General features: G+C 37.5%; 1 protein-coding gene across 3 annotated transcripts in view; it reads right to left on the bottom strand.

Moving 5' to 3' along the window:
- The window catches only part of PRKACB (protein kinase cAMP-activated catalytic subunit beta), a 72772-nt gene that overhangs the window by 22492 nt on the left and 24187 nt on the right, over positions 1 to 26093 (bottom strand). The window contains exon 1 of one of the 3 annotated variants that reach the window (XM_061345202.1): positions 14123 to 14405. The exons of 1 other annotated variant lie outside the window; for it this stretch is intronic. In XM_061345202.1, the coding sequence (XP_061201186.1) occupies positions 14123 to 14309 (187 nt within the window). In that variant the 5' untranslated portion in view covers positions 14310 to 14405. Of the gene's footprint in view, positions 1 to 10552; positions 10988 to 14122; positions 14406 to 26093 lie in introns of those variants that run through there. One more of the 3 variants, XM_061345205.1, reaches the window with a different exon arrangement.

Raw genomic sequence — 26093 nt, 5'->3', positions numbered from 1 at the left:
CAGCATGCTGGATCACAATAAAACCTGTAATCGGGTGATCTTCCCACTACTTAGCACTTTGTTCCAGAAGACAGCATGTGTGAATTGCACGGCATGTGGTGCATAGCACAGAAATGGCAAGCAGTCTCAAAAAAAAAAATAAAAATTCACAATCAAATTTCAGTCCTACCCAACAGCAGCAAAACCCCTCAGAAAGTCTCAACTGCACAGCCCAAGTTGCTGTATGCAAACTGGAACACACATGGAAATCCTGTACGGTCACCATACGATGAAATGATTTGATTTTGTAAGATTGTCAAAGTAAAAAAAGAATTCAGGAAAGAGATGTTGAAAGAAAGGTTCCCATAAATACTGAAAAGCAAGGATCACTCTTAGATACAGTTGAGCACAGTAAAGATGAGGGTGTGAAGAGTGCAGCAAAGATCAGCCAAACAGACCCTATTCAGACTGGTTTCACTGGTACTGCACAAGCTGGAGCAAAGGAGGCTGAAACTAAAGGAGGAAAAGCTTTTGCTTTACATGAGTAATAGCACTGGTGAGGGTGACAGCAGCACTCAAAACAATTGGACTCGTGTAAGAGACTAAATTGAAATCAGACTCCATTGTCTCAAACATTGGTATGAGAAGCTGAGACTCAAAGGTCCATTGCCCAAGGATGGGTGTGAGGAGCTGAAATGGGACTCCACTGTCTGAGAGATAGGTAGGAGTCACTGAGATAAGAATCCTCTGTCCATTATCTCAAGGGTTGGTGCGAGGAATTGCTGCCCCTTATCTCGAGGATTGCTACAGACATGTGCAGTTGAAGACCTGGCTGCAAGAGCAGTGAAACTGGATGCTCGTGGTTCACCAGCAATGTGCAGTACATGGCATTAAGAAAAGAGGTACTCCCCCCAAAATATGACAGGAAAAAAGTAATCGCCGTGTTGGACATCCTCCACCGATGACGACTCCCACGACTACAGATGATGACTATGGACCCTTGGGACGTCGCTGGATGCACAGTGGTGACTACCTCTCTGCACTCTGGAAGGTTTGCTTAATTTCTTTTTTTTTCCCCAATCTGTCCTATCACTTTTTTATAGTAATTAATAAATAAACTGATCGATTATGGTACTTGACCTCACTTGCATCGTAATTTCACTCTGGGGATCATGAACAAAATAGTTCTGACACTGGGGTTTTCTCCAGCTGGACCTTGACGACGTGTCAGGAAGCACAGCAGCTGGAACTGGAGAGAAGGCACCAGTGGTCCAGAGACTGAGTAAGCACAAACACACAGCACAAACCTAGGTCTTTGTGCCCAGCAAGAACAACTGTTGGTAGAAGCAGCAAGTTTTGTGCAATGCAGACATCTGAAGTATATAGTAGGAATATGGGGAGATACTCAGAAAAAGGTTGTAAGAAACAGAGAACTCGCAAATGAAAGACTTCAAGCAGTTTTGTAACTTCTGCTTGCTTCAGTTCAAACCCTGGTCAGAAGAAATGCTACAGGTGCACACAGAGCTGGACAAGATATGATATCCCCCTCATATAAAAGGTGGAGTGGGACTTTGCCTGCAGAGAGCTGTACTCAGAACCAAGGCAACACGGTGATAAGCAGGAAACCTGCTGTAGGAGATTTCCAAGGGAAGTGCAACTCAAGATCCAAGGGTTCCTAGGTAATACCAGCATACAAAGAAACATTAAAAAAAACCCCCAAACAACCAAACCCAAACCAAGCAAAACTCCCCTGAACCCACACAAACCCCCAAAAGCAGACTGTTATCTAACAGTATATTCACACAACACACAGTATTTTTGCTTGGGTTACTGATTAATGTTTGTATGAAAAGTTAGCAAGCTTATAATGAAGAACTGTTAACAAAGGGTATGAGTACCATCAAGAGTACTCTGCCTAAAACATGGTTTCAAAGCAAGTGAATCCAAGGACAGCTCCTGAAAAAAAAAAGTTAAAGGGGTTAAGACCTCTCAGTTGCAGGGATGAAATGACAGCAGAGGGGAAGGGGTCACAGATGGAGCAGTCCTGAAGTTACCTTTAATTACTGTGCCTTTCTCCACCTCCCACATGCACTGTATTTGTTATTCTCAAGCGCCTATCCCACAAGAGCCAGCAAGCCAGTTTTTTGTTCGGTTTTGGGTGTTTTTGTTGTTTGTTGCTTTTTTTGGGGGAGGAGGGGTTGGGGGGAACTATTTGGATAGGATTCAATAGGATTCATGGCAAGAAAGCAAGAACTAAACTGATTAAGACTAAACACTGGGCACCACTACAAACCCCCATCTGCTGTGTTAAATGCCAATCTCTACTTGGTATTTAAAATGCCCTTTATCAAAATACAATTCAATTTCTGTTCCAAAATTGTAATATAATCACTTGAAGTTAGAATTAAATGAGCTATTTAATTAAACCCCCAAATTCCATGTAATGGAAAAATGAATATATATGAAGAGATTCTGGTAAATACACATGTATATTTCATTTTTAAACAACCAGTATTTATAGCCTTAAACATTATGGAGATGTATATAGATGCCTTAGTGCATCCTGTGGTTATGGTACCACATTTCAGAAGCAAGTAAGAAGAATATGATTCAAGTCAAGTCTCCCTCTTACAGGATTAACCGGTCACCTTAAATTTCTTTAATTTCTCTTTATTAGCAGGAGTAATATCACAAAACTCAGAAAAAGATTTCTCTACCCTGGCAAGTGCTTGAAAATGAACACTACTAAGTGCTAAATATTATTATACACTCAGAGGAAGAAGTGTGAGCACCAGTTAACTTTTTAATAGCTGGTGAAGTGAAGGGAAACACTTCAAAACACAAACTAAAATGGTACCATTAGACTGTCAACAATTACAAAAGACTTTGCTTCTCATGATATGAAAACAATAGGGAAAAAAGTCCAATGTGATATAAGCCTGGTAGAGGGCAAGTCAATCTTGCTTTAGTGCTGCAGTGAGACACACATACCAGCCCTCTTGTGAAAAACTGACCAGCTATGGTTTTGTCTTGTTTCTCCTCTAAGAGTTGCAAAGTCACTAAGCCTAGATTAATAAACTCTGTGTCAATTTAATCTCTCATTTATCAAGTTTTTGAGAACAGGGTTTTGACCTTGTATTTCTTTAAAACACTATGATAAGAAGAGGGGATGCAGAACAAACTAACTTGCCAGCTTCAATGGCTAAGAACCTTTCCTTCAGTTCACAACAAAACAAAACCCCAAAACCAAAATCATGTGGTGCAGTTCTGGAGGAGCCTATTTGCTGGAATACAAAATATGAATGACCATGTAAGAATTATTAACTGCATCCAAATCTGCATCTAAATGGAAGCGCTAATAATCTAACTGCATTCTGTAAACATTTCTATGGAATCCTGGGAAGTACTGGTAGGAAACAGAGATTAGAAGGGCATGGAAAAACCATGGAGTAAGTTGGGGGAGCAAAAGGATAAACAGTAAATTAAGACCAATTACAGCTGCAGTGCCCAAAGACTGAAAGAGCAGTGGAACCTGATTTGGCAGGGTGAGGCTGTGGGGAGCATGCACGAATCAATTTCCAATGTGCAACAATTACGAAATATAAATTGTATTTTTTCATTACAACTTGAAATTTGGAACACAGGCAAAATCCTTCTTTAACCCTATCCACATTTTTTAAGTTTTGAGCCAGACTGTATTTTGCCAGTTCTATAAAAACAAATTTACAACTAGGTGCTCTATAAAGAACCCAGCTTTTCTTCCTTCCCCTTTCCCTCCCCTCCTTAATTTTTGTTTTCAGTGCTGCAAGACTGTAATTTTAAGCTGTAAGTTAAAGCTGAAGTCCTAATGTTCACCTCTCCTCTTGGCTTGGCTGGCTGTCAAGAGCCTGTAAAAGAGATGTGACAGATTTAAACAAACCAAAACAGGTTTTCACTACCAGAGATACCTTTGTTAAATTCTGAGGGGTAGACACTCTACCGCACACAACTACTGCAGTCAGACTGACTTTCTTCTTCCTTCTTCTGTTTTTAGAGAGAATAAAATCAACTTTGTTTCCAAATCCAATTTTCAGTCTTTTCCCCTTATTTTTTTTTTCCTTAAATTATAAAGTACAGGTCCGAACAGAGGGACTGAACCTGGCTAATGCTGGAAGTACAGCATGACAGAGAACACCCTGTGCAGACAGGGCCAAACCCAACTAACAGAGTCACTCAGTGTGAATCCCTGAAATCTTGCTTAAACTCCCTCAAACTTATGTAAATCGGTAAATTTATTCAGTCACGAACATATCAAATCTTGTACTAGCTCTGCTCAGCAGAGTTGTACATGTGTGTATGTCCTGATTCAATCATTTTCCACCATAAAAAATACAGATGAGACAAAATATCTGCTTTCTTAGTCTAAAGAATCTAGACCCAATTAAAAAAGTGGCTCCTCCCTCAAAAACCACACAGATAAATGCCAAAAATATGGAAACAACCAACCAACGCCTATGAAGTGGTAAACGCTCCACCCCTGGCAGTGTTCAAGGCCAGGCTGGACAGAGCTTTTGGGCGACATGGTCTAGGATGACGCATCTCTGAAGATGGCAGGGAGGCTGTAACTATATGATCTTAAGGTCCTTTCCAACCCAAACCATTCTATGATTCTATGAACCATGCTGGGATTTATTATTCAAATGCTAAATTATTGATTATATGCAAGCCTCCTCAATGCAGACAAGCAGAATAGCTTCATCTAAACATCCAAGCACAGGACATGACGTAAAGTCTCCTGCATATTCCTGGTGGGAAGAGGTATTCCATCTCTTCGGGTATTTTGCTCCTTCAGGATTCATTCTTAACCAAGCTTTCTTTTCAAATTAAAGCATTATTAGCAACCTTTTGCTGATTGATTAGAGGCAATTTTTTGTTCCAGTTCTCTGAACCGGTACAACTTGCATCCAGTTAGATGTGGAATACGTTAAAACTAAGCTTTGGAAAGGAGTTTCTCTCACTCCTTCCTGCTCTTAAAGCGTTCATTGAAAGAAATTATTCCAGACTGCTGGAAACAACAGATCTGTAAATCTGCTTCCTCTCTTGCAACAATCCACACACTTAGAGGATTAAAAGTGCAAGAAATAGAGTTTTGATTTGTTAGACCACAGTTTAGCATTCACTATGGGCAGGTATAAATACAAAGTATCCCAGTTCCATCCTTCCACAGCCACTCGCTCCTGCCACTCTATCATGACCTTCCTTGAAAGAGCAAAAGCATCCTTGTGGCTGACTGCCCAGACAGGTCAGGGAATTAGGCCAGATTAAAAAGTAATGGACAGAAGGCATGGCAGGCCATGGAAAGCTAATTTTAATCCAGAGCAACTTGCAGTTCTTTCCATCACATGAAAGCTTCTCCTGGGGTGAGGGAAGGGAAATGTGGGGTAGAAACAGGCAAACATGTGGGGCAGGAGAACAACTCATTTTCTGAAGGAGTACCAGTTTGTGCGTGTAAGGTGACCATGAAGTGTGGCAGTGCCTACTGAACAGGCTTCTGACAAATAATTCTAATTTTAAATTATTAATTTTCAATTATTAGATAAATTAATGCTATTAACCTAAAATTTCAAATTAATAAATCGTAAGTTTAATACAATTACTTTCAATGCAGTACTTAACACTCCCTACATATACAATTAGTTCATACAGAAAAGGTTATGTGAAGAAATCTTAACACATAGAATTCTCAATTATCAGATGTTGATGTGCTTTGTGAGCAATAAGAAATTAAGTTTCACCTGTGCAGTACCACCTACTGTAGTTGTAGCTAAACTTTACCCACCGTAATCTAAAATGCTGCAACTACCACTGGACCTATACTGTAAAAAGACCACCTTTGTTGTGTGAAATGTAACAGGTATTACTTTACAAAGAAAATAGAAAACTTGGCAAGAATTGTGAAAATTCAAACACCTCATGTTTCTACAGTGCATATATTTCCATGGTTACCATGTGCGAAAAAAATCCCCAATACATTTTAAGAATGAGTTCCAAGAGCAAGATTTTTTAAGGTACTACTATAAAATATCTTGTAAACATATCACATTCTTGAGTAAAGGTTCTCTGCAAATTCTAGTAGTTAAATACTAATATACATAATAATCAAATTTTCCTCTTACCATCAAAACTGCATACCAAGCACAACATTTATGGCACCTCCTGCAGTTTTCCTCCAAGTAAGCCATCTACCCCTCCACACTGTTTAAGATCCTGTCTAACTGGCTAGCACCAACTTTCCATCTTACTGCTCCACATTCCCTCTTTGTAAAAGTTCAGTGACTAAAATGGATAACATATTACTGGGCAGCTATCACTGGAAGTATTTTTTATAGTTAGATTATTAGAAACTGTAAGCAGGTAGTTGATCTGGTCTGCATATTGATTAATAAATCCCCTGAAGCAGGAAATGCCTCTCGTAATACTAGATAGATACTCATACAAAAATACCCTCTTCTTTAGAAGCAACCCAAGTTTTACTGAACTCTTTTCTTCCTTATACTCCAAACTAAACAATTGTAAGGGCTGTTGACTGCATGGATGCATTTTACAAGTGACTTGAAAAGGGCAACTCTTGTCCTGCTTTTTGTTTTTTCAAGTATTTCATACAAGGCATCAAAACACTTGTAGATACTCCAGTCTTGGTTCAACTACACTCATGTCTAAGTCTGCTTCGCACAAAAGCTACCTCGTCCCAGGTCTCACAATAACAAAACGACACAGATTTTCATACACATGCACTGGGATCAGTAGGACACATCTTCACAGCTGTCAGGGTAAATCAGCAAAATAGCTCCTCATCTCATTGCAAGATTTGAGCTCCTGACACATCGCCATGCTGACATTATCTCCTGCAGAACAGGCTTTCCGTATTTACAGAAAGGGTTGTCTACAGTAACTAGCCAAGTAGAAGTTCATTTATAACCTTAATTAGCAGAGAGGGTGACTTCCTGAATAAGGAAGTCTTATATAAACAAACACACTTCACAATTCAACATACTGAGTGAACAACAAATTTGTTTGCCTCAGGATAAGGGCAAGCAATAAGTAGGTGAGAGTGTTTACTATCCATTCTGATAAAGAATGAGACTTCAGGGAGAAACTGGTTAAAGTCAGTGCGAATTTGGATAAAAGGCAGGCATGAAACTTGAAGAGAACTGAGCTGCAAATCCTGACAAAAAAAATAACCCCCCCCTAAGCCACGTGAATTCTTGATGGGCTGGAGTATCTGCCAGCAACTCGAATGAATAAAGGAAAACACCCAAAACGTTATTCAAGTTACAAAACAGCCCATAGGAACCTCAATAATTAAAGCTGAGAAACTCCTGTTGTGAACTTTGGCTGCAACAGCAATACCAGCAGCAACTCTCTGAGGAACCAGCAACAAATAATTATCTAAACAATTTGAGATGCAAACTAAAAACAAAGGAAAGATGAACATTATTCTTGTAACAAAATATCCATCAGAACTGTAACAACTGGGACTAAAGTAAGTCACAATTCAAGAAATACAAAACTGAAACATACCAAACACCCTTTCCTTTAGAAGAAACCTTCATTTTATTAAACTGTTTGCTTAGACCCCAAACCAAGCACCCTGAGGGACTATTTACTGTATGAATGCAATTTAAGAACTACACCAACACAACACCTCTGTCGCCTTCTCTTTTTTCCAAAATTTTGTACAAAAATCAGAACAAAGCATGAACCCAGATCAACACCAAAGAAATTATCCTAGTTCCACTATCAGAGGCGAATGTGTAACATCAGGGAATTTTTGAATGGAAGAATCCATCAGTCCCATAAGTCACATGTACAAAGACATGGCACCTAGAAATTCCAAGGCATCCTTCCATTTTCTGCAGTCTTTTCAGCAGTAGAAATAATTAGTTGCTACTTCTTGTCCTTCTCCCTTAAAGGATGTTCCCAGTGCAAGTAACTATGCACGCTACCTCCCTTTACCTTCACTCCTGAACCACTCCTATTCTCCAGTGCAGGCAAAGCTAGACAATAATTCAGCAGAGTCTGTCAGCATTGCTCACCCTCTTTCCTCATACTTACCCATCTGTCTCCACGCACATTTGGTACCTACTGTATTATGAGTGTAAATGTCTATACCAGCAATTACCTCTATCTACAGTATTTGAAAGTACTGGCCCAACCATGTATTTGGTGATACTTGGGATCATTAAGCCTATTCCTAGTGAAACAGAAGATCTAGCAGAGTAGCATCTTTCAGAATTAGGAGCTGGGGCTGTGGAAGTTACAGTTTTATCTGTTCAAGAACGTTCTACTGTTCAAAACAAATCCCCAAAACCAAAGAAATAGAAAGAGTTTTTCCTTCTTTCAAGTCTTTTCAGAAAAACAATCATATAAAGTGAAGCTCTCCGGGATGGGGGTGCAAAGAAGGGAGAAGTAAAGCAATTATACCTGCAATTGAACAAAATCTTGGCAGTCTCTCACAAGAGGAGGATCTGATTTTATTCACTGATGGGGCAAAGTGACACTGCTGCAGGGAAGACCACAGCAAAAGTGCACTGAAAAGCCGAAGTTGTTTACATGGGGAAATATTTACAGCAAAGACAATCTAATCCTCACTTGACAAAGCAAGATTTTGTTACCTTCCCCTTGTCAAAATTACACTTCTCATTTATAGACCTTTTTGACTGGGAGCTGACACTTCGTAGAAGTTGCAGCTATTTATTTCTATTTTTAATGGAGCTGGGAGCCTAGATGTCAAGATGAATGAAATCTACAGATGCAAATTGCAGAATAAAGCCCCAGGGGAAAAAAAAACAACAAAACCAACCCCACCACCTCCTAGGAAAAATAAAAATCAATCAATCAATAAATCACCTTTAACCTCTTTTTCACCTCATTCATAAAGCAATTTTTTTCCCTTAAGATGACTCAATCACACCAGCATGCCCCCTAAAATACCCCAACACCCAAGCAGAAAAATTCAAAATTCATAGAGCTGATTTCCACAAACCTTAATTCCTGAGGAAGCTACAGCCTAACAGTAAGAGAAACAGAGAAAAGGGTGATGGAAAACCCAGCCTGGTAACTGGTGAGAAGCAGAGACTTTCTGACCCAACAAGAGACCTCTCCATCAATGGACAAAGGCGGTAGTGTGCTGTAGAGAAGCACAGCAAGGCTGCAGGTTTCAGCCTCACTTCCAGAGAGGCTGTGCAGGGGCAGATGTTAGTGGGGAGGTCCAGCTGCTGTATACACCAGCTCCCCACCGGCATCCTGCCTGGCAGCATCCCCACAGGGCTGCAGGGAGCACACAGCGGAAGCCAGGCCACCTCCTTCAGGGACAGACTGCATTAAGGTTTACTTGAAAAGCCGCAGCACTGCAACCTAAATCTCCATAAGGTACATACATACAAAGTTCTGAAACCTTGTTTTATAACTGTACCAGTTCCGATACCTGTCTGTTGTACTTTGTACACCAAGGAAACAACGGCCACACTTTCTAATTGCAGAGAAGATGACCTCAACACATTTGTATGATGTAAATATATGTATAAGCTATATATATATATATTAGATAAGGCAGTGGGATGGCTCCTCCCACTCTTTTATCTCATGCCATGTACTAAAGTGAAACCTTTGTAAAAATGGTCCTTTAAATTCACAGAATAAAGCAAAACCACACAAATCCCATATACATGATTAACTGTTTATTCTTTTCAAGCAATCTCTAGCCATCTCAAGTCATCTTCCAAAGCTCCAGACTATCTGCTTGAAACAAAAAAAGCAGCATTTCGGGAACAAACATGCTAGAGCTTTTTGCAAAAAATTTCAATTGACAGCTGTTTCCAAGGAAATAAATATGCAGAGTTCATATATTCAGATATAACATTCCAAGAAAGAATACAGTACTTCATCATTCCATTAAAATCAAAGTACCTTGTAACAAGTAGTCACAATGGCTTTGGAAAGCAAATACCTGCCTGTAAGTTTACGAGATCTATTATAGTATCTCATTTCAAATGAGAATCCCCTCCCCTACTTCCATGAATGACCTCAACTATTCTGCTATCCCATCATTTAGAAAGAATAAAAACCATAGAAGAATAGGCTGGTTCAGATGAAAATCAACAAATGCCAATTTAGAATTTTTAGGTGACAATTAAAATAATATCAGAAGGCCTCTCAGATTTCTATCAATTCACATAAAATAATTATGAGTGGCACAGAAAATTAAGTGATCCGATATGTGTATCATTCAATTATTAAATTTTCCAAATCAGATTGTGCCTTAATCATTTTTGTAAAAGTTATTTCTAAAAGAAATATTTAAAATAAAATTTCAAATACTAAGTACCAGTTATGCAAAGAAAAATATTTAGCAAAAACTGCAATACTTTCTGACTAATCATTTTTAACAGAAACCCACAGTGAGCCGATTACAAAAACAAAGAGATCAGTAGTCGATGCAGCTATGCAGACAAGAAAGAGAAGCCTAGTAGATTTTTCCTGACTATGAAGATTGAACAAAAATATCGTGATAAAGGAAACAGAAAAGACTTACCATTCATGTTGAAAAGCCAGCTTTCAGAAACATATTGCTCCTAATATTAATCCAATGGCTGATGAAGTATTTTAATCTCTACCAAATCAGTGCTCCAATATCTAAACACACTTATACAGTAACTGGAAAGAGAGAGCACACAGAATCCAGAGAGCTGCTTTTCCTTATAAGCTCCTTGCGATGCAAAAAAAAAAACCCTATGAAGCGCAAGATACCAGTAGTAAACCAAAATCAATATTCAGGACACAGGGATTTAGTTTTGCTCATTAAACTACTACTGTTCTGACCAGCGCTACCTATTCATGTCTAAAGCAACGCAAAATGGCAGGGGGAAAAAAAAGCATGCAAACACCAGGAGGTTTTAAGATGTTCTCAATTATATCAAGCACTGGTTGTTTCCATGGCAACCTTAGACCAGAATTATCTGTTGACTTGCACCCAAGTAGCAGTTATTCTAAAGCTTGAATCAATTCACACAATATACTCTGTACATTATTTCATCTTTCACATATATTTTTCTCTACACACACACATACAGATAGTAATTATTCATCTAAATTTCTGTAAGTCATTCCATGGTATTGGGAAGTATAATGCTATTATTTTGACTCAGTTTGAGACCAAATAATATTCCTTTGACTATTCATCACTATTCATCAGTTGCAATTTAGAGGCTATGAAGATGACAGAAGACACACAAATGGTGACTCTCCTGACCATCTGAGTTATGCTAGTTGATAGTGCAGATCTGCAAAATATCTGTATCAGTTAAAGAGATTCACACTGATCTTACTGTCTTTACATTCAAAACCAAGCAGCCTTATTCTCCTTTCCTTTCCAATCTCAATCTTTCAGATTGAAAGAGCAACAAGCAACTAAGAAAACAGAACAAAATGTAGGTTCCATACAATTGTAAGTAGATACAGTCAAGTTGTCTAAACTAAAAACAAAATACACCATTCCGATGACTACCATCACAGCCCTTTCATCTTCTAGCTGTGCAGCACAACCGACCTGGTTACCAGTTCAGGCTGTACAATCACACATGCGCTCAGTCAGCTTTTTAAAACAGATTTCAAAGCCCGCGGTGCCTGACTCACCTCTGCCCCACTGGATTCTGAGGATTTACACAACACATTAATTTCCAGCATCAACCAAGAATCCAAAGCACATTAGAAAAACTGTTTTATATGTCCAAATAAAGAAGTAAAGACATGTTATTTCAAAACCAATCATTGAAAAAACCCTAAGACCATAGACCACATGACAAATTACTGAAACCCACAACAGCAGAAAGACAACTCAAACAAAAAGTTCATCCAGCAAGCAGCAGCTCCTTCCCCTTCACCAAACCCATGGCTTCATCAGTAACTGCTTGTAGAAGGACATACATAAAACTGGACCTGTTACAAAACCTCATTACACCAGAATGGATAAACACATTAACTTCCTTTTCAAATGGATTCTATCTGAAACCTAAATGAGCAAAATTCTGAGAAGTCACTTTCCGAACGTTTTTCAGGTACTAAAACCAGAACTTTTTCCTCAAGTTTAACGAGTAAATCATGCTGTCTGCTATGTAGCTTCACCCAAGACCTTACACTGGTATTTCTGAGTCACTGTGACATGAGCCTAATGATTGAGACTATTCAAATATCCTTGCAAGTCGAACACCACTATGCTCCTAACCAATGCTTTTTCATTGAACTTTCTGCAAAATTAATCTACTGCTCAAATTCAGTGATGCTACGCAATTCTTTAACATTGAGCTCTCAGGTATAAAAAAAAACAAACAAAAAGTCCAACACTCTGTTTTGCTTTCATTTCTCACAGATCATGTATTTTTCTGAAGATGAGAGTCAATTGTAAGCAGAAACACTCCCTCCACTTTACTCCTTATCTTCTCCATCACTCCTTCACCTACAGTGGTAGCAAAACGAGAATCTTCAAACACAGACTCAGTCCATGTGCACCTGCAGTATTTTATATTTTTTTAAAAATAATTACAAATTGAGAATAAAGGTTCAGGATGAAGATTATGAATTTCACCCCAAAACTAAAGCTACATAATTAACCACCATTCAGCTATGAGCTCAGTAACTTGGCTCAGAAAAACTGCATGTAACCACTGTGCTTAATTCTGACTTAAAATAGCATTTGCGGAACAGCCATTTTCACCATGTTTATCATTAAGAGACACGACAGTCCATTTCCTCATCAAGCATGTCAAACGAGGAACCCTGCCTTAGCTAGAGGGGAAAAAAGTAGCTGAGACTTGTACACAAACAGATCACAATCTGTAAGTGTCAGTAGGTCAATACTATTTTTTTCTTTATGTTCTATATACAAAAATGCTTCCAAATTAATTTTTTCAAATAGCTATTTACATTAAAAAAGAAGAGCTTCTACATAAGCACAAGTATGCCTCTATTTTTACCAAGCTAAAAACATTCTGGAGAAGTGGAAGCTCAGAATTTATGCACTTCCATCATTTGTCTTCCCAACAAAACTAGTCAATCCTTTCACCTCTCATTTGGGAGCCCTAGATTTAATCTATTTTAGGCCAATGCATTAACACCTTTTTGTTTCCATGTTTATTGCTTATCCTCTGAGAACAGATTCACTCCCTCCTCAAATAGTATTTTAAATTGCAAGCAGGGAGATGTATAAAACCAGATTTGCTTCATGGCAATACTGTGATGCTAAGCATTTCCAATAAGGCGTATTTTCCACTGAAATAATTGTGCTATCTCAAATCCATCAATGAATCTGAAATCTGGAACAAAATTATCATCCATTACCATATTGTAACATTTTAAAATGAGTATTTAACCACAGAGACAATAATTGCTTTGCAAAATAATGCACAGCTTTAAAAGAAAAATATGAAAATCAAATGTCAATTTATTTAGATTGTGATATTTTTTGAAATCTCTCACTTATTACCCAAAATGAAATCATGAAAAGTTTTAATCCATCAAAATAATACTGTAGACTGTGCACTAATCAAGAAATTAAAGCTAATGATAGTCAGCACATTAAATTAGTAAATAATAGTTAAAACCAAACACAATTTAATGATTTAATACTGGATAGAGTATACGTATAGATGTATATATGCCTTAAAACAAAATGATTAATGATAAGAAGCCCTGTAATTAGTAGTTTAATCTGTGCAGCAATGCCCGCCTATTACAGAGTTTAAACATTGCAATCTTTAATGAGTTTTCTGTTTCTGCTGAACTAGCTGATTCAATTTGAAAGCGAAGAAAGTAATTTAGAAGTAAATATCAGGGTGGGGGCTTGCCCAAACAAGTCAACTGTGCTTCATGAGAAAAGAAGGGACAAGGGATGAATTATTCTGCCAGCCACCAGTCCATGAGCCAGACCCCCAGCCCCTCTGCCAGATGTAATATGCTGTTCTTCAAATTAATACCTTTAGGTAATGAATCATGAAATTGCCTCTGGAACGTAACACAGATCAGCGTTCATATTTGATTACAAACATGCAAGTTCTGCACTTCCCAGGCAAATGAAGAGCAAATATCTATAAACAACTCCCCTACTTACTTGATTTGTCCCATAGGACAGCAAGCTCAGAGCAATGTTGGCTCCCATTTTCCAGAGCCGCTCTCTGTTCATGTGCACCACTCTTTGAATGCCTATGGAAAAGGCGATTAGCAAAACCTTCCAGCCTCTGCAGCGCTGTGGCCGTCCCTGTGCACTGGTTACAAGGTACCTCCTTCTGAGCTGCCATCTATATACACCAGCGACATTTACAAAAGCAAAAGAGAAAATATCTAACGAGAGCTGGACAACCCAGAGCCACTCAGAGTTATGCATGTGTCAAGCTTCCTGTGTGCAGTGTTTTCTAACCACTACTCTCTTCTACTTCCTGTTAAGAAAAACTCTGTTATATACTGGTTTATACTGCTCAAAGTCTCTTTTTATGTCAATCAAAAAGTGGGTTTGTTTTGTTTGTTTTTAAATGTGTAATAATCGCTACAGCATGTGTTCTCACAGCTTTTTAATACTTCATATTTTATATTTAAATACACATTTTATGTTAAAATACTACAAATGACTTGCTCAGAAGTAAAGATCAAAAGGTAGGTCTATTTTTTTTTTTTTTTTAACTTACCACAACCATGGGTGAACAAAAGTGACTGTTCGGCAGTTCTTCCCCCGTTATTAAGATGGAGTACTACCATCATCACAGCAAACATAACCAGTTGTAATCTAACCATTAATAATCTCATGTTTCCAACTAAACAGCTTTCTAAGTAAGGAGCTTACTTGCACAAACTACTGAATAAGCTATTATTTTATTATGAGGGGAAGGGGAAAGTATTATTTTTCTCCTTTGAAAAAATCAGACTGAAGAAGTTAAATTCTAACTTTCATATAAACACAACTGCATTATACTTATCCAAATTGGATTCTGTTTACTCTAGGAGTGAACCAAATGATTTTAATTTTTTCAAGAGTAAAGCACCAGAACAACCAGCATAGGCAGATCCTTATCTAGCAGCATGCTCACTCTTCCAGCCTGAAAGGCTGCTGGAAGGAGAGTCACGAAGTCATGGTCACCAGCTCCTGACATTGCTTATGTAAAAGCTCTACATACTGGTATCGTGTAAGAAAGTTTGTCATTCAAAAGAAATTTGAGTATTTTCAACTGTACAGTAAGTCTATAAAGCATCATTTTTAATGGCCCAAACCACAGGGAAATAAATTGAAAGCTGTATTTAACATTAAATTATATTAATTTGCAAATTATGTAAATTTTGCATGCTTACATGGGCAATACTAAATATTCATTTTGTGAAAATGGAAACACATACATTAGGCAGGTTTCCCAGTGTACCCTCTGCACATGTAAAATGCAGCTTCTTAAAAATTTAGGCTACTCTTAAGAAAGACTGAAATAACTTTCCTACAATCTGTCTCCTGTTTTACAGTCAACACGTGTTAAAGACATACCTCTCAATTTTTACCATCATACTTCTCACTGAATAGGTTTTCAAATGTCAGCAGATATCCATCCTTGGACATTATATAACTATTTCATAACAGCTCTGTGCTTCAGAAAAAAATCTATGATGACAAACTGCCTGTGATAACGATAAAACAATAAAAATGTCGCTGGACAGACTTTACAGATTTTGCTACATGCCTCCTAACAGGCACTTCCTAACTTCCTGGTACCTGCCTCCATCAACACAAGAGTTTAAATTTCTAGGGACTATACAAAAAGCACAGGAACGCCCTTTGCTTTCAGGCTCTAGATACACTTAAAAACATATTTTCCTTCTATAGAACCTGTTCAAAATTTGGAACCAGCCGTCCAAATGCTTACAATTTACACACCAGTTTGCAAATCTAGATGAGAACCTGCTATCTGTTTGGTGACCAGGCTGCTCTCCCCAGTCACGGTCAGGTGCTGCAACCTTCCCTGGATGCCAGCCCATTACAATTCCTTCTCCACCTTTCACTTTCTGGCTTCTCACCTATTTTATCGCAAGATCAGTGCTGACTTCCATGACATCCCATCAGCTCAAGAACGCTGGAAGAAACAAGAGCTGGTGAAAACTATTGGGATCCATTTGTCTTATCAGGCGTTACAAATAACCAGAGGGGATATGTTATGTGCCATATATAACCAAATATTTTATGGCAAAGTAATGCTATGCTTGCCTGTCATACACCAGTGTAAAATACACTTTGACAATAACAAGATACTTACTTCTCTGCCTGGTGAACTTTCTGGTGCTGGAAGAGGCCCTCTGGTATTGTACAGCCATGATCCCCTGCAGCTCACTGCAAGTCCCTGGGCTTATGATTTTCTCTGACCTTGGCTGTTTTCTCCAGTAAATTAATGCACCTGGCATGATAGTGTGCTCATTTTTTCTCTCTCCTCTGCTGCAGTTCTGAGCCTTTACACTACTGCTACCTTATCTTTCACACAAGTCTCTTAACTAAACCATTTTGTTTCCCTAATGTGAAAGAGGGTAATTTACAAAATTCACATTGCTTCACATTAAGTAAGAGTCTGCCAACCCTCTACAGTCGATGCAGAGGTGTGGCAACAGAGAGCAACTCTGCCCACCAAAATTCAGAGCTCTGAATGCACCCAACTAACCTGGATGCTTGAATTAGGTGCCAAAAATAGGAAGCAGAAACATCCGTCCTGAGATCACAAGAGTGAATTGGTTAAAGTGAAAACAGGTTACGAAAAAAGGATTGTTCAAAGATATCCAAAGAAGAAAAACCTGTATTTGACACAATTTTACAAACTATTGGCAGTGAACACTCTATATACAGAACATGAGAAGAAAGTACTGGTCATATTTTTACACAGATAGCAATACACCCTCCTAATGTAGATTTCTGGCATTGATTGGCATTGCCTAATGGTAATACACAATACTACTAAGCTGACTTCCTGTGAGGCTCACATCTCTTCAAAAGAAGTCCATGGTTTTCAAAAGTGGAACCTTCTATTTCCTTCTAATTAATCTTTTGTCTTATTAACAAGCTTCCAAATCTGTGTGACATTAATTTATCCATTATCTTATGTCAAATATGAAGCACAGAATCCACAAGGTCTGACATAGTATTTTACCACCCAAAAGCTTATCGAAGGCAAAATTCTGTGTTCTGCTTGTCTTAGGATTTCCACTTGCTAGCCAATGCTGCTTTTCCTCAGAACAGTTTGTAAATCTTTAAATACAATTAAATGCTTACACAGACATGTGCAAGCACTCGACGTCATCCTACTCATGCTCTAAGCTGGGAGAAGAACCTGAGCCAGGTTTGATGTAAAGCTGTGCAGTGCTTGTGGTTAAGCTCTTACTCCTTCCCAAAAGAACAGAAGCTGGCTGTACTCTAGCCAGACCATGAACATCCATATGTTCTACCCACCCAATGCTATAAAAGTCAGATCAGGTTTATGCCAACCTCTGTGCACAGGTATGTGCCATATAATATCAGGCCTCATCAGGATGCATTTACCTTTTACCCTAATTTTTACTCTACAGTCTCTGTGGCCTAGGAAACCTTTCTGTTAAAAAAAAAAAAAAAAAAGGGGTTACTTCAGGTCAGCTACTTAAAAAACAATTAATGTTTGAAGAAATTAAGCCTAGTCAGTGGCCATCTACATCTCCTACTAGTTTCTACAGCTGGACCGTGCTGAAAATCCCCCTGGGCAGCTCAGAATGCTGGGGCTTGGTGCCAGCACTGTGATACCCTTTGCCTGCAGAGCTCCATCTCTTCCAATGCACTCCCAAACACACTCTGCTCAAACCAACTAGGCACACGATTTAAGGAAAGAGTTAACACAGAAAAACGTAAGAGAGAATTGCTTCAATGTTTCTAACCAATTTCTAGAATTCTCCCCTACAAGAGATAGCAAAGTTCCAACTTCTCCCTTCAGCCAAAGTCTACACTGAAATGTGAAGAATTTCCCCTAGGCAGAAATTTACTTTCACTAAATTCCAGCCACTACATCTTGGCAATACTTTAGAACACACTAAAAACCCCAGACTGTGGGTAAGAGATTCAGCTATGAATGCGAACACTGTACGTGTAAGTTACAGTATTTTGATAAATAATAGCTAAGTAAAAATTTCTTCCCAAAATTTATCTATATAAAAAAAAAAAAGGGCTAACACTGTGGTCCTCTAACCTGATACAGGCAACAAAACCATTTACACTTTTCCTGATAGCCAACCCATAACCCTGTGCACATGTCCCAATGGCTCATGCCCTGTGTGTGTCTCTAAACCATAGGTAACAACATACAGCACTGTAACCCAGACACAGACTCTTCAGCTTCTTGATGAGGAAGAATCAGGAAAATGTAGCTACATGAACAATTTATTTTAATCTCTGCTAAAACATAATTTCTCAATTCCTAAGAAGCAATTCTTCCCAACCAGTCAAGCCTTAAAAATTAAGGATTAAGAAAGAAAGCACCCTCCTTTCCTCAAAGAATTGAGATGGCATTATTTGTACACTCCTTCTTTAATGAAATACAGAAAAATGCACATATTATCATATTAAAATATATAAAATGTTTCCCAAGTAAAGTTACCATGGAATTCCTGAATTTTAAAGAAGTACAAAATAGGAAAACATTAAAATATAGAGCACACCTATATACCTTTGAAATGTATTTACTTTATACCTAGGATCTAATGCCATACCTCTCAGTTTCATACACAGAACTGAAATTTCCTCATGCTATATCAAAACTGGGAGCGTCCTCTCCAGTGTTCAATGAAGGTTAACCATGAACACCTTGCAATGAAAAACATGTAGGAGTTTTAAATACAATTAACTTTATTCTTTGACAGGACCTCGGAAAATGACACAAAACAAATTTCAGACCACCCACAGCTAACTAAAATTTAGCTTTAATTCCAAACCTTGAAATCCAGTATTTCCTAGTTACCTACGAAACTCAGTCTCCCTCTGTCTGTTTATGTGTGTTCTACTTCTCTTTAATGGCTAAATAAGATATTCTTTTTTTACCTTCTTATTTTAAATATTTAAAATAAATATTTCTCCTTTTCAGCACTGGCCTCCATCCACAAGTAAAAAAAAGACACACTGACATTTTCTACATATTCATTTCGTTTGTAATCTATGGAACAAATAACTTACAGAAACCTTATAAATGAATAATGAATTAATTTATTTGTCCTTCATTATTACATTATTTGTTCTTTATTATTATGAACAATAAAGAACTTGTTTTCTAGAGGTTAAAGTTTATTTGCTTTAAAAATTGATGGCTTGATAAAGCACATCTCTTCCCTTATGCATCAGTTATTTTAAGAATGGAAGTCCAGCTTTAGTATTTATTATTTATTACAAAAGGAGTGAGCAATCATTCGACACAAACTGTCAGTGACAATTCCTCCGCTTCTAAGAGCTTGAGGATGTTGCTGAATTTGGCAGGTCTCTGACAGACCAATAAGATATTTCTAAGTTGAAAGATGCAGCCAACACAATTTAATAAGTATTTTGTCTAATTTTAATTACAAAATATAAGCATTTATAAACATCCATAACGACATCTAAAATCTGTTAAGATATGCTAAAGAACCTAAAGCATTCTGTGCTATAAGCCTGAGGATATACATGTATTTTTATAAAAATCTTGAGAGGAAAGGATATAAACTAAAATACATAGATAGCCATTTTATAACTAAAAAAAGAGAACATTTTCATCAGAAATTATGTAAACACAATTCATTCCGAGTCTTGCCAGGCATGCATATTTCAGAAAGAATTATGGGTAGAAACAGAGACAGAAAAAGGCTTCTTGAAAAAGCAGATGTATTTTGATTTTCACTCTACATCCAGAACTACACCACTAGCTTGTATTTCTTTTTAAACATACGGAAGGAAAAGCAGTATTTGTTAGTATCTCACAAATTTAATGGCTTTCCATTTTGAAACAAAAGATTTTTCAGAATGTTTATTAACAAAATAAACACAACCGGTAACTTCACTGTTTAATAAAACACAAGCAAGTAAACCTTTGCAGTCTTAGTGCAGCTCTACGTGAACATCTTCTTTCTATGAAGGTTAACCCTTACTAGAGAGCCCCTCCGAGATCAGTGCTAAGGCTGGGACTGCAGCACTTCTATAAATAGGACAGCCAAGAGGAAGTTGTTGCTATGGAAATGCTGGTCATGTTTCTATTTTGATTCAGTAGAGCTCTACTGGCATCTACTGTACACAAGCTTAATTGCAGCATATGTCTAATAACTTTCATCTCTCATGAGGAAGCATAAATGCAGGATCACATGGTCCAACAGCACAGCTTATTCTTTACCCATGATGATAGGAAAGGAATTAAAAAGTAACAGAACTTGGGGGAGGATGTAGAGGGGAAGTCAAATTCATCATCTGATTTTTCATATGCAAGTAAAATCTCTCTTTCCATCAGTTTTTCATGTTAAAATTTGACAAATTCATCCTCAAAGATTCCATTTTCTACATACACCATAGCAGCAGATCAAGTTTCCTCGTTTCTATCAAAACGTTATAAGTTATTTTGAAGTCAAATAGCCTTTAGTCATAGTCCCCATCTAGCATTAAGAAGGGGACAGAGAACTCTTTCATTGCAAGCCAAATCTTCCACAAAACTCTCCAACTCCCCAAAGGGACTGGATTTCTCTCCTTGCTTTTTTAACAGCTTCCTTCAAGATGATGTGCTCACAGGTGCTTATGGTCTGGACTGAATGACATATTGCAAGAGACAAGTCTGCAAAATGTGAATAAAAATTACACAATTATTCCATAATAAAACCAAGCTTAGTGAAGATCCATCCTGGAAATCGCTGCTTCCATGTAAGTACAAGAAACTTTCTGAAGGTACTTGTAGAAATCTGCTTGGTCTGTGCCCTTTCAGATCATATGCTACTCAAATAACTCTCTATAACTGCTTCCTAGCACAATTTAAGATAGTTCTACATATAACCAGAATTTCTGTACAAACCTTGTTAGGTTCCAGCAAAAGAGAAAGTACGCCAAGACTTACGCAAGTAGTTTTTGTTATACTTGCATAAAATAGTTGTCTGGCAAGACTACGTAAGGTGCTCTTGCTTTTGGAACAAGTGAGGTCTATTAAAAACAGGTACGTGTATGGACTTACTTAAATTAAAATCCAAGGTTAAATTTGGAAGAAATTTAACATATGACCTCAGTAACTCTGTCCCTCTGAAAAAACTAACAGCAGACATAAGGTTTTGTCCACTTAATGTGCATCAAAATAATTTCTACTGTTAATAATAATCATTAATGGATTATCCACCAAAATGAGTAAAATTAAGTTCCTGAACTAGGAGGCTCATTTTGCTCAATATCTAATTGTGTTAAAGGAGACATTACCTGCTTGGATTCTGGCCAATCTCCCATCAGAACAATGATGCTGAAGATCTGGGTCTCACAGAATCAGTAAAGGCTCCTGCAGGTAAGCAGCTGCTGTGAAGGACATCTTGGCTACAGAAAGCTCTGGGTAGAGGAGCTTTACTTTTTCTAGAATCTGCTGGTTTGGTCTACCCTTCCTTGGTTTAGCCTCTTAGCTGTATTAAGGAACTGCCCCATAAAGGGCACATTTATGTTTGAAAAACCCTGCTCAGGACAAATCGAGCGTTACATGTCCCAGATCCAAAGTACCTCACATACCAAATGATGATTAAACCTGAATGATCTGCAGTCACATTTAGAGCTAATTCTTGATACAGGATAATGGGAGAAAGTAAGAGAAAGGACAGCAGTAAAATGCTCACCAAAACTAAAGTCTTGTAGATAAAAATCTTTACTATATTAGTAGCTACACTCTAGTATCAGATTATGTATCACACAGAGAAAGAACAGAATGATAAATACTAGAGTAACTAGAATCACCTAAGTACCCCTTCTAGGAAGCCTGTCTGCATTTTAAATGACCAGCAAATGCATTTAAAATGACCAGCAAATGCATTTTAAATGACCAAAGGAATAAAACAAAACAACTGACTCCACTCTGAGCTAAATATTTTAAATTCACACATTTGGTTTTCTCCAGTTATATGGCATTTAGGCAATAATTAGGAAAATACAGTAATGGCTTTTAAAGTACAGTCTAAAGCACAGAAGATCTGTTCATGTAATGTGGAGATGGGCATGTGTCTACCTGTGTTAGGAACAGATCATGTATTCCTTTGCTCTGCTGCCAGACTACAGACTGTCCTGGGGAGTGTCCTGGTCCCTCCCCTCCTACCAGCCTGCTCAGTTTCAGATATTCTACAAAACAGTGGAAAGCCAGAATTAACATAGATCTAGTACTATCTCCCACAGCAGACAGAGTGGAAAATCAGCACTAAATCCTTGAAAAGTAGAGGGGATGCTGCGGGTCCCCAAAACAACAGACCATAGAACATGTAGGAGGGTATTTCAAAGTTCATCAAATGCTCCTAACACACATTGTGCTAAGCAAGCAATATCCCAGTTACAGGAACTTGCATGATTACAGAGGCATCAGGAGTACACTCCAGATCACACAATTCCTCTACATACTGAAGATGATGACACTGGGTTTACAGAATTTGTTAGTCTACACTTAAACTGAGTGATAGATGCCATCTACTGGTTTACCACTGAAGTGTGAGGTATGAGAACTGTAATACTGAACAGCAAGTTTTAAAAGTACTCATTCATTGGTAAATGTGTTGTACATAAACACAATTAAAGATCTTAGATACTTTTAGAGGGAAAATAATTCATACCACAACTTTCTAATTACTGGTTATTTTTCTTAATGAGGTAGCAGTGAAGTGCACAGATCTTACTTTTTTGCCTATCTATGATAGGGTTTAATTTACAAAGTATAATTTATATTTAATTTTTCATGTAAAATGAATTACTTATTAGTAGTATGGATACATTCTTAAGCAGAATTTTCATTTGGATATAATACAATCTTACCAGGTTAATAAAAACCCACTTAAAATTAAAAAATTCTCTTCTGCTATTTATGAAATGTCTTTTCCAGCTACTGGTTAAGGAAACAGGCACTTTAATTCCCAGCCTGTAGTATCCTTCGGCATTCCCCAGTGTTACTTTACACTAAAAGCCAAAATAACTAAAGCTGAGATGGCTATCTTGAAACTGAGAGAAGTTTGGATTGCAAGATACAATTGCCAGTAGGCATCTTACAAAAAAAGAGAGAAATATATGACCACAAATATGTTTTATTTATTCTAATATTTGTTTAAAGTACAGGAAAGCACAAAGCACTTTCCAGGATAGAAACACTACAAGATTAAATGCATAACTGGTTCTTTTCTTTCTTTTTCTTAATGTAAACTTGCCGAGATGCTATTTCAGTTGATATTACAAGACAATTTTAAGAATAGTAATTAAGAAACCAGAAACCAAAATTCTGAAAGTTGTTACCTAAATCTATTCAAACAGAACCCTGAGAAAAGCTCTACAAGCAAGTGTGGATAAAATACACCATTACTTGCAATTCTGTGACAAAAAACAAAATCTAACAATTCACATGGCATGTCAGCTCCACATGCAATATGAATGACACCAGAGAAAAGATGCAATACCTTAATACTGTATCCTCCAGCAGCCACAACCTTGCAATTGCATTTTCACTCTCAAAGCAAAATGATCAAAGACTGTATTTTAAACAAGATCAAAAGAAACTAGTGATGCCCTTTGCCAGCTTACAGAGAGTAAGTTACAAGCTGTGTTGAACATACAATTTTTTTTTTTTTTAGTGTAAAATCAGTGCTTGATAAGACATTACATCTTTATTCCAAGAACTTCAACAATTCTGCATTTTGTTTAAAAATTAAGGATTTTCTTTCTAATAAGCAGGTTCTCATTATGCTGACTAGCTCTATTATAGTTCACTTTATCAGCCAGCATAAAGAATGAACTTTTCCACAGTTCAACAATATTTATTTTTTAAGTGTAATATAAACTAAATCTTGAAATTATTTTTAATTAGAAACAAGAACATCCATCAGTTGCAACTGTATTTACCTTTAATTTGCTTTAAAGAGAAATAGAAGCAAACAAAAATTAAAAATGTATTCTAAAAATCACTGTATTTCATACTATGAAATACCACCAATAGCACAGAAGGTCACCTTAAAGCACTGACAATCAACCCTGCCTTCTCTTAAACACAGGTACTGCAAGACTTTTCTGTATCACTGTCATCCAAAGAATTCCCCAAACTTGTATTCAAGCAAAATTTGACCATGGTAACCAACACTCTCACAGGTAAAGAAATTTTTGCAGCAGAAATCCAATGCATTTGATACTGAACAATATTACCGAAGTCCATGTTTCAATTTTCCTTCCACTGGTTCCTATTTCTGATATTTACAGAAAAGAACTTCTCACCACAATGTAAGTCATCTAAACATTTACACACCTGTAGCTCCATTTCCACCTTAGTCTCAGAAGCCAAGAGACCTACCCTATAACAAACGGCTGTCACAGACCCAAGGGCTAACAATTCCCAGCCAGAGCTCTGAGAATCTTGCTCTGACCTTCCCCAGATTAACTATAAATTGCTGAGGCTTATGATGTGATGACTGTTACGTATGAAAGGGAGCCAAGAAAAACAAGTAACTGTTCAAAGACAGGGTCTTTGTTTTTGAGAGATGCCACTGGTATTACTTTTAATTTCTCCTCATTAGCAGAACTCTTGCAAAGAAAACCCACCCCAAACCATGCAGAGAAAACCTACACAGGTCAGAATTTGAGAACTGTGACAAGTGACAAGCATCCAAATACTTTCATCTTGAAATAAGAATCTCTGCCACAAAGTCTGCAGTTGCAGAAATGTTCATGTTTGAAATACCTGATGGCTTCACTGCATACCTTCACTGCATATTGTGTGCAGGGAAAACAGAGAATTTGCCTACACAGGCTTTACCATTTGAGGGGTTCCCAGTAATAACTGGGAATGTTGTCCTTAGCTGCCTAGTGATACATTCATCCCATCCATGAATACTACTATAACCAGTTTTGAATATTCCTATTTTGAACAGGTAAATGCTACCTTATGATAGCAACATGGGCATCATTCCAATTTCTGGAAAGTGGAAATCCCTCTAATTTGGCAGAACTAAAGGCATTATCTCTAGAATTTATTATTTTAATCTATTTTTTGAGAAAAATATCTGAATTCTGTAACTAGCCAGAGGCTTATTTTCTTCCTCCTGGAAGAACAAATATGTTTCTCCTAGGACTGGTCTCAGATGCTCTTAACTCTCCCTAACAACCTCAACAGAGTTGTTATTTCTGGGAGTCACATGGCATGTGGGAAGATTCTGGTTTTCTTCCAATTCCTCTCAAGTTAAACTGTGCCCAAGAAAACTGCCAAATGTCTCAGTTGCAATACACTGGGCAAATCTTTAAACTTATTTCCACTATAAGATCCACCTTCCTCCACTCTTGAGGGAGGAAATGCACGGTATCACATCTAAGTGAAGTATCAAAACAATGAACTTTGTAATTGCAATTACTCTCCTCACTTTTCTTATATGACAGGAAAAACTCCAGCACTTAAATGATGTAAATTAAAAGCTAAATTAATACTTATCTGAAGTGACAAGGGTAGTTCATGTATTTTTAGGTAACATGCTTTGACATTTCCATTCCTTTGCCTCTGTAAAGACAACACATTCAGAAGAAAATAACAACTGATATATCAGGCAAATAAGGCAAATGATGTATTACTGTAATTTTTGAAAACACTACTGGTACTTAGTTTTTCTGAAAAGTTGCAAAAGGTTAACCATGCTAATATGCTGTCTAATGCAACTCTGCATGGTTCCCAGAGGGTTTGTTGGGCATTCAGAATGTCAGACATGGCCAAGTTCTAAAGATGAATTGCTTTTGGTACTCCACATTACATGTGGTTATAAGTTCAACTTAGTTTGAAATATACAACTGAATTACCTTTTCATGAATGCCTCGAATCTGTGCAAACCCCACAATATCCACCTAAGTA

The sequence above is a fragment of the Neopsephotus bourkii genome, unplaced genomic scaffold (assembly GCF_033783945.1).
Source record: "Neopsephotus bourkii isolate Nb327-2 ecotype Australia unplaced genomic scaffold, CSIRO-AGI_Nbou_v1 NB_234, whole genome shotgun sequence".
Lineage (NCBI taxonomy): Eukaryota > Metazoa > Chordata > Aves > Psittaciformes > Psittacidae > Neopsephotus > Neopsephotus bourkii.
The sequence above is the reverse complement of the archived record's forward strand: the minus strand, read 5'-3'. Positions and strand labels throughout refer to the sequence as shown.